The sequence below is a fragment of the Oncorhynchus tshawytscha genome, linkage group LG09, assembly GCF_018296145.1.
Source record: "Oncorhynchus tshawytscha isolate Ot180627B linkage group LG09, Otsh_v2.0, whole genome shotgun sequence".
Taxonomy (NCBI): Eukaryota; Metazoa; Chordata; class Actinopteri; order Salmoniformes; family Salmonidae; genus Oncorhynchus; species Oncorhynchus tshawytscha.
The window spans coordinates 66,120,000-66,137,461 of NC_056437.1; the positions used below are offsets into that span (position 1 = coordinate 66,120,000).

Genomic DNA, 17,462 nt, shown 5'->3' on the forward strand with positions numbered 1-17,462 from the left:
GTTCTACGTTTTTTGAATGGGGCATGCTTATTTAAGATGGTGAGGAAAGCACTTTTAAAGAATAACCAGGCAACCTCTACTAATGGTGCAATATTCTATTATTATGTTGCTCAGATTGTATTAGTTTTGAATGGTTACATTTATATGCACTGTTGATATACATTCAAAAAGTTATACATTAAATGCAAATGTTTAACAGCATTCTTTTTAATAACAAACCAATGCATTTTTAAATACATTGTGGTTAAGGTAGAGTATGATTTCATTTAATAATTGAATTAGAATTGTTTTAACACTAATCACAGTCAAACTATCTCAAACTGCTTGACTTGGAAAAAAATACAAAACATATATTTTTTTAAAGAGCCATTTGGGAGCCAAAAGAGCCAGCTCTTTTTAAGGAGCTGAGTCGAAAGAGCCGGCTCACTGGAAAGAGCCGGCTCACTGGAAAGAGCCGGCTCACTGGAAAGAGCCGGCTCACTGGAAAGAGCCGGCTCACTGGAAAGAGCCGGAATGCCCATCACGAATTACAAGGGGTCTATGACTCGGGTCTGGTAAATGTAGTCTTTTAGACACAGCCTACAGCCATAGGCCTATTACTATACCATGTTCCGTACTTTGCATAATGCTATATAAGAAAGCATGGGCATTCAAGGTCCAACCTCCCAACAAGTGACGTTGCTCGCAACAACAACAAAAAAATGAGGATACTGAAGAGAGAACCTAACATCCGTGGTGAGATCACCCCCCCGATGTTCTTATACCATCTTTGCCGACGCCCCCCTTCACCCAACCCACTTCCCTCCGTCTTCCCGAGATGAGCCTCGTGCATGTCCATTAATAGCTCCTATAGATTCATATTCACCAAGAGGGGCTCAACTCTAGTTCTAATTAAATTACCATTAAATGCCACCCAATTACCTTGTCCTGCAGCGGGACTGGATTTGACCGGAATGAACAGGGACTTCAGTTCAATGCATAACTGGAACAGGAACACAAATGTACTAAAAGCAGTAGGCGTACACTACACATAGTACACTACACTACACATAGTACACTACACATAGCAGCAGTGCACCTGTCAGACGCTCTTGACGTGAGAGTTACATGTACATAGCCCGTGTTTGAATCAACGAGAACACCTTGGAGCCTAAGCTTTTACAAAACATACAGAAACTTGGTCGAAGTCAGCGCATGGCTGTTGAAGTGTATTCCCAGGGCATCTGTTCTTTTACCTCTGTAGGCGATAGCTGTTCTTCCTCTGTCCATCCAAACCTTCTGCTTGTCACAATGAGCAACATAGCAAGAACGTTACGGAGGCCGGAGACAAAGAGATCATGGTGGCACACAATAAAAGTATCCATCGTGCCAAAACTGACCGCAGAACAGCTTTAATCCCAGTGTAAAGTATCAAATCCCACCTATCCGTGCAGATGTCTGATCGTAGTCTTGTGTGACAGCAGGTGTATTGAGGAATTGCGATGCTGAAGCCTCCAAACACCTTCAACAGTTTCCTAAGGTACCAGTGAATGTGATCCTATGGACAGAGGGGGGTGTGTTGCAGTTGGGTCTGTGTGTTTGTGTCTGTGTCTCTGTGTGTGCTGCACTACACTAACATATAGAGTGCCATAGAGGCCCTGGGGGAGGTAGTGGACTTTCCTTTACACAAACTAAGCAGAGCCAACCCCTTTCACTGGTGAGAGAGAATTCACAAAATGAGACAAACACCAAATTGAGACTCTGCATGCAGAATTTTGCAAAAATGTCCTCTGTGTACAATGTAAAACACCAAATAGTGCACGCAGAGCAGAAGTAGGCCGATACCCGCCAATTATCAAAATCCAGAAAAGAGACGTTAAATTCTACAACCACCTAAAAGGAAGCGATTCCCAAACCTTCCATAACCAAGCCATCACCCACAGAGAGATGAACCTGGAGAAGAGTCCCCTAAGCAAGCTGGTCCTGCCTCTGTTCACAAACATAAACAAATCCCACAGTTCCCCAGGACAGCAACACAATTTGACCCAACCAAATCGTGAGGGAAAAAATATATAATTACTTGACACATTGGAAAGAATGAACAAAAAAACAGAGCAAACTAGAATGTTATTTGGCCCTTAACAGAGATTACAGAGGCAGAATACCTGACCACTGTGACTGACCCAAACTTAAGGGAAGCTTTGACTAGGTACATACTCCGTGAGCATAGCCTTGCTATTGAGAAAGACTGCCATAGGCAGACCTGGCTCTCAAGACAAGACAGGCTATGTGCAGACTGCCCACAGAATGAGGTGAGTGTAATGTTTACTGTTCATTTTTATTGTTAATTTCACTTTTGTACATTATCTATTTCACTTGCTTTCGTAATGTTAACATATGTTTCCAACCATTTTAGGTGAGTGAGGGAATGAGCAAGGGAGAAGAAAAAAAGCACAGTAACGCCAACTCTGAGGAAGAAAAGGAGGGAGAGAGAGAACAAGAGGGGTAGAAAAGGGTGGAGAGAGAGAGGCACCATGGTTAGATTCCACATGGGCAGGACATGACAAATAATTGTTTCGTCATGGCAGGTGAGGAGTGTTTCAGATGGTTTTTCAGGTCCTCTCTCTCTGTCTCGGTCTCTCTCTCTGTCTCTCTCTTCCCCCTCTCTCTCTACCCCACTACCCCTCACTCTCTCTCTACCCCCCACTCTCTCTCTCTACACCCCCACTCTCTCTCTCTCTACCCCCACTCTCTCTCTCTCTCTCTACCCCCACTTTCTACATCCCTCTCTCTACCTCCCACTCTCTCTCTCTACCCCCACTCTTTCTCTCCCCCACTCTTTCTCTCTCTCTCTCTCGCCCTACCCCCCACTCTCTACATCCCTCTCTCTACCCCCCACTCTCTCTCTCTCTCTCTCTCTCTCTCTCTCTCGCTTTGTTGTCTCTTTACACCCTCCCTCTAATCGTTTTGTTTTCCTCATATTTGTGGTTTCATCACTGGTTTGCATAAGATCAGACTGGCCAACTCTTCTTCAGGCTCCTACAGAGATCACATCTACCTGAGTCTATCATCCATAGCCACACCCCTGGCCTGAAGCCACATCCCCCATTCCTCTCCTCCACACCACATCACATCAAGCCAGCACAGCACAAATACAGCCACACCTACAATTATTGTTTTAGTAACAGTAAGCAGTGGAACATTTTGAGAGAAAAAGACAAGAGAGAGAGAGAGAGATTTGGAGAGGTTTTTCTATTTTGTGTTACAGCAGTTGGTAAGGAAATGTTTGTTGAGGAGAGCGAGAGAAAGAGTGTGAGAGAGAGAGAGAGAAAACAGTTTGGGAGTAGTTTTGTGTTCAAGTAGGGGTTGGTAAGGAAAGGGTTGGTAAGGAGAGAGAGCCAGTGGGAGTTATTTAACTCCAGGGGCACCTCTAAGGGGAAGTAAATTACAATTAAAGTCAGATGTATAGGTCATACTAGGGGGGAGAGGAGGAGTGTTTCATGTGTGTGTTGTATGTGTGTTAGTGTTCCTGTGTGTGCGTGTGTGTGTGTGTGGTTAGAAACAGCCACTGTGAAAGGATGACGTAGGGGGAGGGTGTCATCCAGCAGCAGAGGCACATGGGTAATCTATAGGGTGAACGTCCATGCGGTGAGACCGGTTGTTCCACACATGTTGTCTTTGTGTACTGAAACCCCATATATAGGACCTGTGTTTATCTCATAACCACCACCCACAGGGCTGGAGAGCAACTTGTGAACGATACACTAAATAGTCTACCCTCCATGCATGCACCATATAGATACACACCATATAGACGCCTGCACACACACACACACACACACACACACACACACACACACACACACACACACACACACACACACACACACACACACACACACACACACACACACACACACACACACACACACACACACACAGTTACATGCTTATACAGGGCACACACATAAAATAAAGCTATATACCTTAAATTCACACACACGTAGATAGCACACATAAGCATACATTCGTTCTCATGCCAAACACACACACTGCTCTAGATTCATAAGGAGCAATGCTCTAGCTTGATGGCTTTCTATGAGCTTTCTATCATTTATTCCCCAAAAATGGCAGTTTTAGACCATTTCTTGAGGACACAGGAGCCCTTCAGTGAAGTGTAGGCCTAATACCAAACACATGAATTCTAGCCTGGGTCTCTCTCTGTCTGGAGAGAAGAGCAGCCTCTGCTGGCTCAATAAGGTGTGACAGTCCTGAACAACTCTTGCCCAGTCCATGGAAAAGATAAATAGAATTTGTGCCATTAGGCTTGTTTTGAGCCCACTGTGACACAATATATCAGTGCACTAACTGCTATACCACCCCATATGTAGATCATGTTTTTATTTTATTTTACCTTTATTTAACTAGGAAAGTCAGTTAAGAACACCTTCTTATTTTCAATGATGGCCTAGGACCCTGTTCAGGGGCAGAACGACAGATTTGTACCTTGTCAGCTCAGGGATTTGAACTTGCAAACTTTCAGTTACAAGTCCAACACTCTAACCACTAGGCTACCCTGCCGCCCCATTATTGAAGATAATGGATTGATGTCAATGGGATGAAAATTCTAGACTACATTTTTATTTAAAAAAATTAAAAATACAAATTACTAAAAATTTAACAAAAAACAGCCCTGAAACGAAACGTAGGCTGAAAATAATTTGCACGTCATCTTACAGGAAAAGACTCACAGAACCACCTGAAGTCACACATTCAGATTTGGCACTTCAAGCAAAAATATTTAATACTTTGACAAAAACAACGACTTATTTTTTTATTAATTTTTTTATTTCACCTTTATTTAACCAGGTAGGCTAGTTGAGAACAAGTTCTCATTTACAACTGCGACCTGGCCAAGATAAAGCATAGCAGTGTGAGCAGACAACACAGAGTTACACATGGAATAAACAAATTAACAAGTCAATAACACAGTAGAAAACAAAGGGGGAGTCTATATACAATGTGTGCAAAAGGCATGAGGAGGTAGACGAATAGTTACAATTTTGCAGATTAACACTGGAGTGATAAATGATCAGATGGTCATGTACAGGTATAGATATTGGTGTGCAAAAGAGCAGAAAAGTAAATAAATAAAAACAGTATGGGGATGAGGTAGGTGAAAATGGGTGGGCTATTTACCAATAGACTATGTACAGCTGCAGCGATCGGTTAGCTGCTCAGATAGCTGATGTTTGAAGTTGGTGAGGGAGATAAAAGTCTCCAACTTCAGCGATTTTTGCAATTCGTTCCAGTCACAGGCAGCAGAGTACTGGAACGAAAGGCGGCCAAATGAGGTGTTGGCTTTAGGGATGATCAGTGAGATACACCTGCTGGAGCGCATGCTACGGATGGGTGTTGCCATCGTGACCAGTGAACTGAGATAAGGCGGAGCTTTACCTAGCATGGACTTGTAGATGACCTGGAGCCAGTGGGTCTGGCGACGAATATGTAGCGAGGGCCAGCCGACTAGAGCATACAAGTCGCAGTGGTGGGTGGTATAAGGTGCTTTAGTGACAAAACGGATGGCACTGTGATATACTGCATCCAGTTTGCTGAGTAGAGTGTTGGAAGCCATTTTGTAGATGACGTCGCCGAAGTCGAGGATTGGTAGGATAGTCAGTTTTACTAGGGTAAGCTTGGCGGCGTGAGTGAAGGAGGCTTTGTTGCGGAATAGAAAGCCGACTCTTGATTTGATTTTTGATTGGAGATGTTTGATATGAGTCTGGAAGGAGAGTTTGCAGTCTAGCCAGACACCTAGGTACTTATAGATGTCCACATATTCAAGGTCGGAACCATCCAGGGTGGTGATGCTAGTCGGGCATGCGGGTGCAGGCAGCGATCGGTTGAAAAGCATGCATTTGGTTTTACTAGCGTTTAAGAGCAGTTGGAGGCCAAGTTGACTTACATAGTTGTGCAACACCATGGGGAAGCGTTGGCCATCGTCTTTCAGCTGGGAAATGTGGATTTCTAATGGTGTGGGCGTTTAACGTTCTCAAAACGGAAACTATTGGTTATTTTAAGGTAATTACAGTGTCTTCAGAAAGTGTTCACATCCCTTGAATTTTTCCACATTTTGTGTTACAGCCTGAATTTAAACTGGGTTCAAATGTGATTTTATGTCACTGATCTATACACAATTCCCCAAAATGTCAAATGAATTAAAAATGAAAAGCTGAAATGTCTTGAGTCGATAAGTATTACAACCCTTCGTTATTGCAAGCCTAAATAAGTTCAGGAGTAAAAATTTGCTTAATTAACAAGTCACACAAGAAGTTGCATGGACTCACTCTGTGTGCAATAATAGGGTTTAACATTATTTTTTTGAATGACTACCTCATCTCTCTACCCCACACATACAATGATATGTAAGGCCCCTCAGTTGAGCAGTGTATTTTGAAAACAGATTCTACCACGAAGACCAGGGAGGTTTTCCAATGCCTCGCAAAGAAGGGCACATAATTGGTAGATTAAAAAAAGCCAACATTGAATATCCCTTTGAGCATGGTGAAGTTATTTATTATTTGCTTATTTGATTTATATTATACTTTGGATGGTGTATCAATACACCCCTGACTACAAAGATACAGGCGTCCTTCCTAACTCAGCTGTTGGAGAGGAAGGAAACCGCTCAGGTATTTCACTGTGAGGCCAATGGTGATATTCCCAAAACATGGATCCTGTTTGCAATAAGGCACTAAAGTAAAACTGCAAAGAATTTGGCAAATAAATTAATATTTTGTTTGGGGCAAATCCAACACAACACATCACTGAGTACCACTATTCATTTTTTAAAAACATGATGGCGGCTGCATCATGTTATGGGTATGCTTGTCATCGGCAAAGACTAGGGAATTTTTTAGGATAACATTTTACGGAATAGAGCTAAGCACATGCATAATCCTAGAGGAATACCTGGTTCAGTCTTCTATCCAACAGACAAATTCACCTTTCAGCAGGAAAATAACCTAAAACACAAGGCCAAATATACACTGGAGTTGCTTACCAAGACAACATTGAATGTTCCTGAGTGACCTAGTTACAATTTGCCTTAAATCAGCTTGAAAATCTATGGCAAGACTTGAAAATAGCTGTCTAGCAATGATCAACGAGCATCTTGACAGAGCTTGAAGAATTTTAAGAATAATGCACAAATATTGTACAATCCAGGTGTGCAAAGCTCTTAAGAGAGTAACCCAGAAAAAGTCACAACTGTAATTACTGACAAAGGTGATTCTAACATGTATTGGTATTGATATAGATATTTCTGTATTTCACTTTCAATAAATGTGGTGATTCTAACATCTATTGATATTGATATTTCTGTATTTCCTTTCAATACATTTGCAAAAGATTTCTAAAAACATTTTTCAATTTGTCATTACCTGGAATTGTGTGTAGATGGTGAGATTTTTGTATTTATTTAACCCATTTTGAATTGGGACTGTAACACTACAAAATGTTCAATAAGTCAATGGGTATGAATACTTTCTGAAAGCACTGTAAATACATTTCTGAGAACATGTTTCAATCAGACTTTCAATAACACGGCTCGCTTCATTTGGGTTAGCTGTTTTGAACTCCACAGATACGACAAGTGTAAATTCATTTGCTTAGGCAAAACATGTCTTTTTTTATTGTGGCATGGCGTCAGTGAGATTTGAACCTATGCTCTTTTGCTCTCTATCCATGGAATTAATCCACTATGCCACCAGAAAAACATGCCATGTTTTTTTTTTATCTCGTAAAAAAGCTGTTCATTTTTAGTCCATTCACACAGACTCTGTTTCAAATGAAACAGGCACTCATTAAGATCAGATGTGGCCAACTAATGGACAAACTTAACACATTTAACAAGATAGAGATGTTTTATTGTTGTTGATGCTGAGAACGGAATGTATATGTTTTAAATACATTTTTTTTAACATTACTAAGGTTTTCTCCAGTTTTTTTATGGAAAGTTTTCTTAAAGTTCTGAGAACATGACTTTAAATAGAACCATGAGGAAACCTGTAGAAAATGTATTGCTGAAGTTCTGAAATTCCCACAGAAGAAAAGTGTTTGTTAACATTCTCTGAACAATCTGAGAACATTACTTTCAATAGAACCATGAGGAAACATTCTGGGAAGGTTGTATGCAAAATAACCATAGGACCACTACGCTCTCACCAAATTCTAAGAAATATATGGTTCTCAGAATGTTATGTGCCAACTGGGGTGTGCTTCACAATGGTAATGTTACTCATTCATTGACACATTGGCATCATTGATGCTGATAGGATGTGTGTGAAGACAGTAATGGTACAGGTACAAGGTTGGAATTATGCACTGACACTTGAGGTTTGCCCTGTAAAGATAATGGTCTGGGCTAACATTTTAAACACATATGGGGTCATCTAGGCTGCCTGTGTGAGCAACTAGGTTTGAACCCAGGTCATCTGTGTGCAACAAGACTGTGCTAGCCTGTTGAGCTAAAGTCTAGGCATTCGCTTAGGGAGATAACACAAGTCTTCAGGACTCAGGAAACTCATATGTTAGCGCAAAGTGCTGCATCAGATGAACCTGGCCTCCACAATTGTCCGACCTCACCCCAATTGAGATGGTTTGGGATGAGTTGGACCGCAGAGTGAAAGAAAATCAGCCAGAAAGTGCTCAGCATATGTGTGAACTCCTTCAAGATTGTTGGAAAAGCTTGCCAGGTGAAGCTGGTTGCGTGAATGCCAAGAGTGTGCAAAGCTGTCATCAAGGCAAAGGGTGGCTACTTTAAGGAATCTCAAATATAAAATATTTTTTGATTTGCTTAATACTTTCTTGGTAACTACATGATTCCATATGTGTTATTTTATAGTTTTGATGTCTTTACTATTATTCTACAATGTAGAAAATAGTAAAAAATAAAGAAAAACCCTTGAATGAGTAGGTGTGTCCAAACTTTTGACTGGTACTGTATACATTTTTAAAGGGCATTTTTGCTTTTAATTAGACAGATAAGATTTAGAATCAACTGGGGAGACAGATTAGGAGGAGACAAATTTGGGAAAGGTGGAGAGGGGGATTGAACCCCAGGTTTGAACTCCAGGGTTGAACCCCAGTACCAGGTTTTCCTGTATGTGGGCCTGCATAAAGGATTGTTGAGAGGAGTTACATCGCTGTGGGAAAGTTTGTGTAAGTCACCCGTGATTGGTGGGACATATTCAACAGTCATGAAGAAGCTTCCAGATCAAGACCAGGATCCAATATTGTAGTCAGCCTTCTGGAATATTCTTAGAACATTCTCGATGTAGCGGAGGTGAGACGGACTCACGTTCTTGTGATGAGGTAGCCCTGCCTGCGACTTCAAAACCAGTGTCACCATCTAATGCATTGATATTCATAGTCGGAGTCCCTGCAGTTGAGTTGCCAAAAGTATTTGTTTATTTTGGGAACAAAACATTTACACTACAGATTATTGTATGGGACAATATACAAACGTTTTTGAGAAAGATAATTTGACAAATGTAATTTTATTGAGTAAAGCTATTTATAGGTTTCTTTTCAATTTGATAAGAGATGATAATGCAATTAATAAAAGGTTGTGTCATTAGATTTGGAGTGGGGTTGCAAGAAATTCTGGTGGGAAAGAAAATGGGGTACCTGCTGAAAAAGTTTGACTACCAATGCTCTAATGGTTAAGATGTTAGTTACCGAGCGGGAGACTAGGGTTCAGATCTCGGGTCATCAGTGGCAGAGATGGAAGGTATTACATCACCACACATACTAGTCTGCCAGAGGACAATAGAAAGGTTACTTTCCTCTCTGTATTATATTTTTTTCAGATATTTAATTCTAGAGAATAGACAGTATATAGAAGGGAAGAGAGGAGCTGGTAGCAGTGATTCCTGGATTCAAACCTACCACATGCGGTCACGAGCATACACGTGCTGATAGCAGTGGTGTTAACCACTAAACCACTCCAGTCCAGGCCATGTGGAAAGATGATTTGTGTGGAACACAAACTGGGTGGCAGTGTGGCTGACCCGAGGCTCATTGAGTGTGGTTTATTTGTATTTACATTTTTTTTGTGTGTGTATTTTCTCTCCAATTTCGTGATATCCAATTGTGAACTTGACGGAAGAGGCGAAGGTTGAGTCATGCGTCCTCCGAAACATGACCCGCCAAACCGCACTCCTTAACACCCGCCCGCACCAATGTGTCAGAGGAAACACAGTTGAACTGACGACCAAAGTCAGCCTACAGGTGCCCGGCTCACCACGAGGAGTCGCTAGAGCGCAATGAGCCAAGTAAAGCCCCCCCCCCCGGCCAAACCGACCCCTAACCCGGATTATGCTGGGCCAATTGTTTGCCACCCTATGGGACTCCCGGTCATGGCCGATTGTGACACAGCCTGGGATCGAACCCGAGTCTGTATTGACGCCTCAAGCACTGCGATGAAAGTGGTTTTAGTGAGAGAGAATGAGACAGTGTAATAATCATATGATAAGAAAGATGGTCATTTAGCAAATGCTTTTAGCTGCTGAATATACCTACAGGGTGCCGTGAACACTGGTTACACTGGCCAAACTAAAGGGAAGAAAGAGCCAACAGCACACTAACAACACTATCAAATACTCCGCTAACAACACTATCAAATACCCCGCTAACAACACTATCAAATACTCAGCTAACAACACTATCAAATACTCTGCTAACAACCCTATCAAATACTCTGCTAACAACCCTATCAAATACTCTGCTAACAACACTATCAAATACTCTGCTAACAACACTATCAAATACTCTGCTAACAACCCTATCAAATACTCTGCTAACAACCCTATCAAATACTCTGCTAACAACACTATCAAATACTCTGCTAACAACCCTATCAAATACTCTGCTAACAACCCTATCAAATACTCTAACAACCCTGTCAAATACTCTGCTAACAACCCTATCAAATACTCTGCTAACAACCCTATCAAATACTCTGCTAACAACACTATCAAATACTCTGCTAACAACCCTATCAAATACTCTGCTAACAACCCTATCAAATACTCTAACAACCCTGTCAAATACTCTGCTAACAACCCTATCAAATACTCTGCTAACAACCCTATCAAATACTCTGCTAACAACCCTATCAAATACTCTGCTAACAACACTATCAAATACTCTGCTAACAACCCTATCAAATACTCTAACAACCCTGTCAAATACTCTGCTAACAACCCTATCAAATACTCTGCTAACAACCCTATCAAATACTCTGCTAACAACACTATCAAATACTCTGCTAACAACCCTATCAAATACTCTGCTAACAACCCTATCAAATACTCTAACAACCCTGTCAAATAAACAACCCTATCAAATACTCTGCTAACAACCCTATCAAATACTCTGCTAACAACCCTGTCAAATACTCTGCTAACAACCCTGTCAAATACTCTGCTAACAACCCTATCAAATACTCTGCTAACAACCCTATCAAATACTCTGCTAACAACACTATCAAATACTCTGCTAACAACACTATCAAATACTCTGCTAACAACCCTATCAAATACTCTAACAACCCTGTCAAATACTCTGCTAACAACCCTATCAAATACTCTGCTAACAACCCTATCAAATACTCTGCTAACAACCCTATCAAATACTCTGCTAACAACCCTATCAAATACTCTAACAACCCTGTCAAATACTCTGCTAACAACCCTGTCAAATACTCTGCTAACAACCCTGTCAAATACTCTGCTAACAACACTATCAAATAAACAGCTAACAACAGGAAAAAGACCAGATGTGGTGCTCTCTCAAATCTGGGAGTAACACATGACAGTTAAAGAGGCTGTACAGAATTTCTGACAGAAACAATTAGTAACTTAACTTCCATCGTGTACCGTGTATTCAAGTTACACAAATACAGACGATTCCACCTTGTAGGACGAGTCAATGATTCCATTCAAAACTCATACTAAATGGAATCTAATTGCCCTTCAACCCCCCAGCCCCCTCTTTTTTCCAAAAGCTTTTATCCACCTCACTATCTCACCTTAAAAATACCATGGGTATTGATGAGTACATGCCTAAGGGACAGACCCCCCCCCCAAAACAATGTTTCTCATTAGTGATCAGGAGAGAACTAGTTCTGAACAATACGCACAGTCACCAGACTTATGCATTCACAAATGAAGAAGACAAGGGCATTATATAAGGGGGGCGAGAAGGAACAACAGCCAAAAAGCAGGAGAGGAAGGACAAGAAGTTAAGGAGACAACCGAAAAGAAGGAAAGATGGCTCGCCGATCCCAGGGTACCAAACTCCACTTAGCAGGTGAGAGGAAATGTGTGTGTTTAGTCCGTGTGTGAGTTTTTGATGGATGCAAATTGACTAAAGCCAAACCTCTCTCTTTCTCTCTCACCTCTAGTTCTGTGTCTAGTTGTGTCCTGTCATGCCATTGGCCTTAGTGACCTAATGGAGAGAGCTTCCCAGCGATCAGACAAGCTTCACTCACTCAGCACTTCCCTCACCAAGGACCTGGTCAGTAACAACCATCCCAGCTAGCACATTAGGTTCCTTGGAAGTTGTGGGAACGTATGTTTTTGGTTTCACAGTGGTTGTGGGAACGAAGTCATACGTTTCCTGACCGGTAAAACTGAACGCTTTTTAAATGTTCTGAGAACAGAGGTGAAAATGTTGCCTTTTCTGGGAACAGTTATCTTTAGGTTGCAGGGACGTTCAGAGAACATTTTTGCTCTGGTTCCTTGAATGTTTTCCTGGGAGGTTTTATTAATGCTCTGAGAACTAAAATGATAGGTTATTTGTAGGATTTTGAATAACTTCCTTAAAACTTTCACTGAATATTTCAATAACACTTTCAGATTATTTTGGGTAAACTTTTTTTTAGCTCCAATCCCAGATGTGGCACATGGAAATGCATTTCCTTTGGCATTCATCATGCAACTTTAAAAAAAAATGTGACACAGCATCAGTACGTTTCAAACCTATAATCTTCCGTCCTCTATCTGTGGAATTTGTCCACTGCACCTCCAGGATGGAGATTAATATGCCATGTTTTTTTTACGCATACAAAGGTGTTAATTTTAGTCTATTCAAACAGAACCCATTTCTAAAGGAAACAAGCACCCATTAAGATCAGGTGGGGACAATTAGTACACTCAGCCAACCCACCTGAACATGATTTTAAATAGACCCATGAGGAAACCTGTAGGAAACGTTATGTTGAAGAACTGAAATGAACGTTCTCTGAACTATTTGAGAATATTCTCAATGCCAAACCAGTTTAAGAACGATAGAACATTTCAAAAAGGAAAATTAAATGTAACCACGTTTGAACTTTTAGGAAACGTCCTGTTAAAGTAATATGAAATACCAAGAAATTAATGTTTTTTAAAATTCAAATCAAATTTATTTATATAGCCCTTCGTACATCAGCTGATATCTCAAAGTGCTGTACAGAAACCCAGCCTAAAACCCCAAACAGCAAGCAATGCAGGTATTGAAGCACGTTAGCTAGGAAAAACTCCCTAGAAAGGCCAAAACCTTGGAAGAAACCTAGAGAGGAACCAGGATATGAGGGGTGGCCAGTCCTCTTCTGGCTGTGCCGGGTGGAGATTATAACAGAACATGGCCAAGATGTTAAAATGTTCATAAATTACCAGCATGGTCAAATAATAGGTCTGGGACAGGTAGCACGTCCGGTGAACAGGTCAGGATTCCATAGCCGCAGGCAGAACAGTTGAAACTGGAGCAGCAGCACGGCCAGGTGGACTGGGGACAGCAAGGAGTCATCATGCCAGGTAGTCCTGAGGCATGGTCCTAGGGCTCAGGTCCTCCGAGACAGAGAAAGAAAGAGAGAATTAGAGAGAGCATACTTAAATTCACACAGGACACCGGATAAGACAGGAGAAGTACTCCAGATATAACAAACTGACCCTAGCCCCCCGACACATAAACTACTGCAACATAAATACTGGAGGCTGAGACAGGAGGGGTCAGGAGACACTGTGGCCCCATCCGATGATACCCCAGGACAGGTCCAAACAGGAAGGATATAACAATAAAACAATAATAATTAAATAATTAAATGTGCTGAGAATGTTCCAAAGCCACACAACTATCCTGCATCATTCCCAGAAAGTTGTGAAAAGGTTAATAACCATGGACAACCATGCATGTGTACTTGGGTCTGTGTGCGCATGTGTATCTGTGTGTATACCTGGTCTGTTTGTGTTCAAGATGTATATATCGTGCGTTACATTATGTTCAGAGTATTGTGTCAGAGCATGTTCAACTTGAGTTAACTTTATAACCACTTTTGTGCCGTTCTCTCTCTCTCAGGACTCTCACTTCCCACCAATGGGACGAGTGATGATGCCACGCCCGTCTATGTGTCACACCTCCTCACTCCAGACACCCAAGGACAAGGAGCAAGCACTCAAAGTATCGGTCAGTAGAGCTCTGTGCTCTCCTCACTCATCTCTTTCACCTCTCTATTTAGTTATAATCTCTCCCCCTTCTCTCTTTTCCCAATCTACCTGCATGAGTACTTCATTGATAAAATCTACAGCCCTGTCCAGCAACAACATCTAGCACCTAGGCACAGATCTGAGAGGATTAGAGAGCTGGGAGCAATATGCATCCAGCTGTGTTAGATTAGTGGAGTCGCAGAGATGAAGGAAAGGAGACAAGGAGAGGAAGCCCCCTAACTCAGATGTACCCTTCCTCTCACTCTAGATTTGTCTCCTCCCTGTGGTGTATCTATGTTAGTATTCACTCCGTTCTAAAAGAGCAGCGCATTTAACAACCTGCACAAGGCCTTCCTTGACTAAACCCCCAATGCCTAGTCCCTACTCCCTGTCACGCTCTGACCTTAGAGAGCCTTTTTTATGTCTCTTTTTGGTTTGGTCAAGGTGTGATTTGGGTGGGCATTCTATGTCCTTTATTTCTATGATTTGTGTTTCTATGTGTTGGCCGGGTATGGTTCTCAATCAGGGACAGCTGTCTATCGTTGTCTCTGATTGGCATTCTACAGCGTGCAGGATCTATCTTTCTTTCATGACTGTGTTCGTCAGGAGAATGAGCTGATCTCCCTGGCTCGCTCCCTCCTCCTGGCCTGGAACGATCCCCTGCTGCTGCTCTCCTCAGAGGCGCCCACTCTGCCACACCCCTCCAATGGCGACATCAGCAGTAAGATCAGGGAACTGCAGGACTACTCCAAGAGCCTGGGAGATGGACTGGACATAATGGTCAACAAGGTGGGTGACTTACGCTGTGTATCTGTTTTTGTGTGAAGCATACTGAACTGTTTATGTACTAGTGGGTTTAGTTCAACAATTGAACACTGTGTGCAAGGTGACAACCTTTTGGCACTATCTTCTGCTTTAAAAGAAAATGTCTCTTTCTCTATAGATGGGACCCTCCTCCCAGTACATTTCTTCAATCCCCTTCAAGGGTGGAGACCTCGGCAATGACAAGACCTCCCGCCTCATCAACTTCCACTTCCTCATGTCCTGCTTCCGCAGGGACTCCCACAAAATCGACAGTTTCCTCAAGGTCCTTCGATGCCGGGCTACCAAAATGCGACCAGAAACATGTTAGGAGAAAATGGCAGGCATTTTGGTTCTGGATTGTTCCATTTTCAAACTGATAGTCAAAATGGGGTAGCCATTTGAAGGAGAATTCAAGGGGATTGTTTGTTGAGTTTGATTTTGTGAAATAACTAATGCTGCCACCTACATCACATTTGGACTATTCATAGACTATACGTTGTATATCTGTTATCTGAACCACATTTTACCATACAACTTAAGGTAGTTTATGTTCGGTAATGCATTTCATCAAAAATATGCAACCTAATATTGGCACTTATAATCATATTCAATGATTTATATAGATAACAAAGGATCCCTCCAAGTCATTCTTAGTAGATACAGAGTGCTGATAGTTGACCAATGACCATCATGATAACATTTGCACTTTAGAATATGATTTCTCAAGTCACTTATATAACTTCTCTTATACTATACACAATGTACTGTTTCACTAAATACCAAATAAAATCTTTATTGCATTATAAAACATGAATACTTGCAGTCCAACCAGAGCTGTAGATCACTTCAAACCGTGAAACGGGGTTCGGCCAGTCTGTGTGTCCTTGTTATTACTGTCGGTGTATGATGAGAGAGATGTGAAAAGCTGACTCCTCTCCTGGCCGCTCCGTAACCTGACACCTGCTCGCTGTATTTGACAGCTCTGCTCTAGTCAAGAAGAGGATGAAGCAAAACCAGAGCGCAGCCTACCGTGCCAGCGCGAGTTGACATGTCAGACTATGACGTGTCAGTGCAGCAGCTCAATGATCTGTGTGCCAACGGTGACGGTTACTACAGCATGCCAATACACCGTGTCGTCGAGGTGTTTCCCCCGAGAGATATGTTGGAAACGCATGCGTTTCATTTGCTTGAGTTCAATGTGTCAATGAAATGTTCATTCTAAACTTTATAGATGGATATATGGCTATTTGATCAACTTTGGTCTTGGCAACACTTATCTGAAGCATTATGATATTCAAATGGAGTATAGCCTAAGTGCATCCACACTGATTGTGCAAAACATTAAGAACACCTGCTCTTTCCATGACAACCTGGCCAGGTGAATCCAGATCTATAATCCCTTATTGGAGGTCACTTGTTAAATCCACTTCAATCAGTGTAGATGAAGGGGAGGAGACGGGCTAAAGGAGGATGTTCAAGCCTTGAGACAATTGAGACTTGGATTGTGTGTGTGCCATTGAGGGTGAATGGGCAAGACAAAAGACTGAAGTCGCTTTGAACGGGTTATGGTAGTAGGTGCCAGGCACACCAGTTTGTGTGTCAAGAACTGCAATGCTGCTGGGTTTTTCACACTCAATGGTTTCCTGTCTGTATCAAGAATGGTCCACCACCCAAATGGCATATAGCCAACTTCCCACAACAGTGGGAAGCATTGGAGTCAACGTGGAACAGCATCCCTGTGGAACACTTGACACCTTGCCCATGCCCAACAAATTCAGGCTGTTCTGAGGGCAGGTGGTGCAACTCAATATTAGGAAGGTGTCCCTAATGTTTTGTACACTCAGTGTACAGTAGTTACTTCTGATAGGCTGCAGTAGTCCTATTGGCTATGTTGTGAAAACAACTTAATGGTTTTATTTGTTTGCTTTTATCATCCTGATTTCTTTATGAAACATTTGTTGACAAAAGCCATACTGAAACAAAACTGATTAGATGGATTAAATATTAGCATATCACATAAGATAGTCTATGATGGAACACAGAGACAAATGAGTTTAAAAATAGGCTGACATAGTTTAGTTAGGGAATAAGTATAAGGCCAAATGTTAATAATTTGAGGGCATGCATGCTCTCTACCTGAATCTACCA

General features: G+C 41.8%; 1 protein-coding gene across 1 annotated transcript; it reads left to right on the plus strand.

Moving 5' to 3' along the window:
- The first annotated feature begins 12,240 nt into the window (after positions 1 to 12,240).
- Positions 12,241 to 16,128, plus strand: prl (prolactin). Its single transcript, XM_042327272.1, has 5 exons — positions 12,241 to 12,354; positions 12,449 to 12,561; positions 14,383 to 14,490; positions 15,117 to 15,299; positions 15,454 to 16,128. Exons 1-5 carry the CDS (start codon positions 12,315 to 12,317, stop codon positions 15,640 to 15,642), a joined length of 633 nt encoding a protein of 210 aa, XP_042183206.1. The 5' UTR covers positions 12,241 to 12,314; the 3' UTR covers positions 15,643 to 16,128.
- Positions 16,129 to 17,462: the final 1,334 nt, after the last annotated feature.

Bases quoted from the DNA above. Each gene is read 5' to 3' on its own strand.
- prl (XM_042327272.1), top strand. From the start codon at position 12,315: ATGGCTCGCCGATCCCAGGGTACCAAACTCCACTTAGCAG. The intron at 12,562-14,382 runs GTCAGTAACAAC...TCTCTCTCTCAG, and splicing joins CTTCCCTCACCAAGGACCTG to GACTCTCACTTCCCACCAAT. The intron at 15,300-15,453 runs GTGGGTGACTTA...CTTTCTCTATAG, and splicing joins TGGACATAATGGTCAACAAG to ATGGGACCCTCCTCCCAGTA.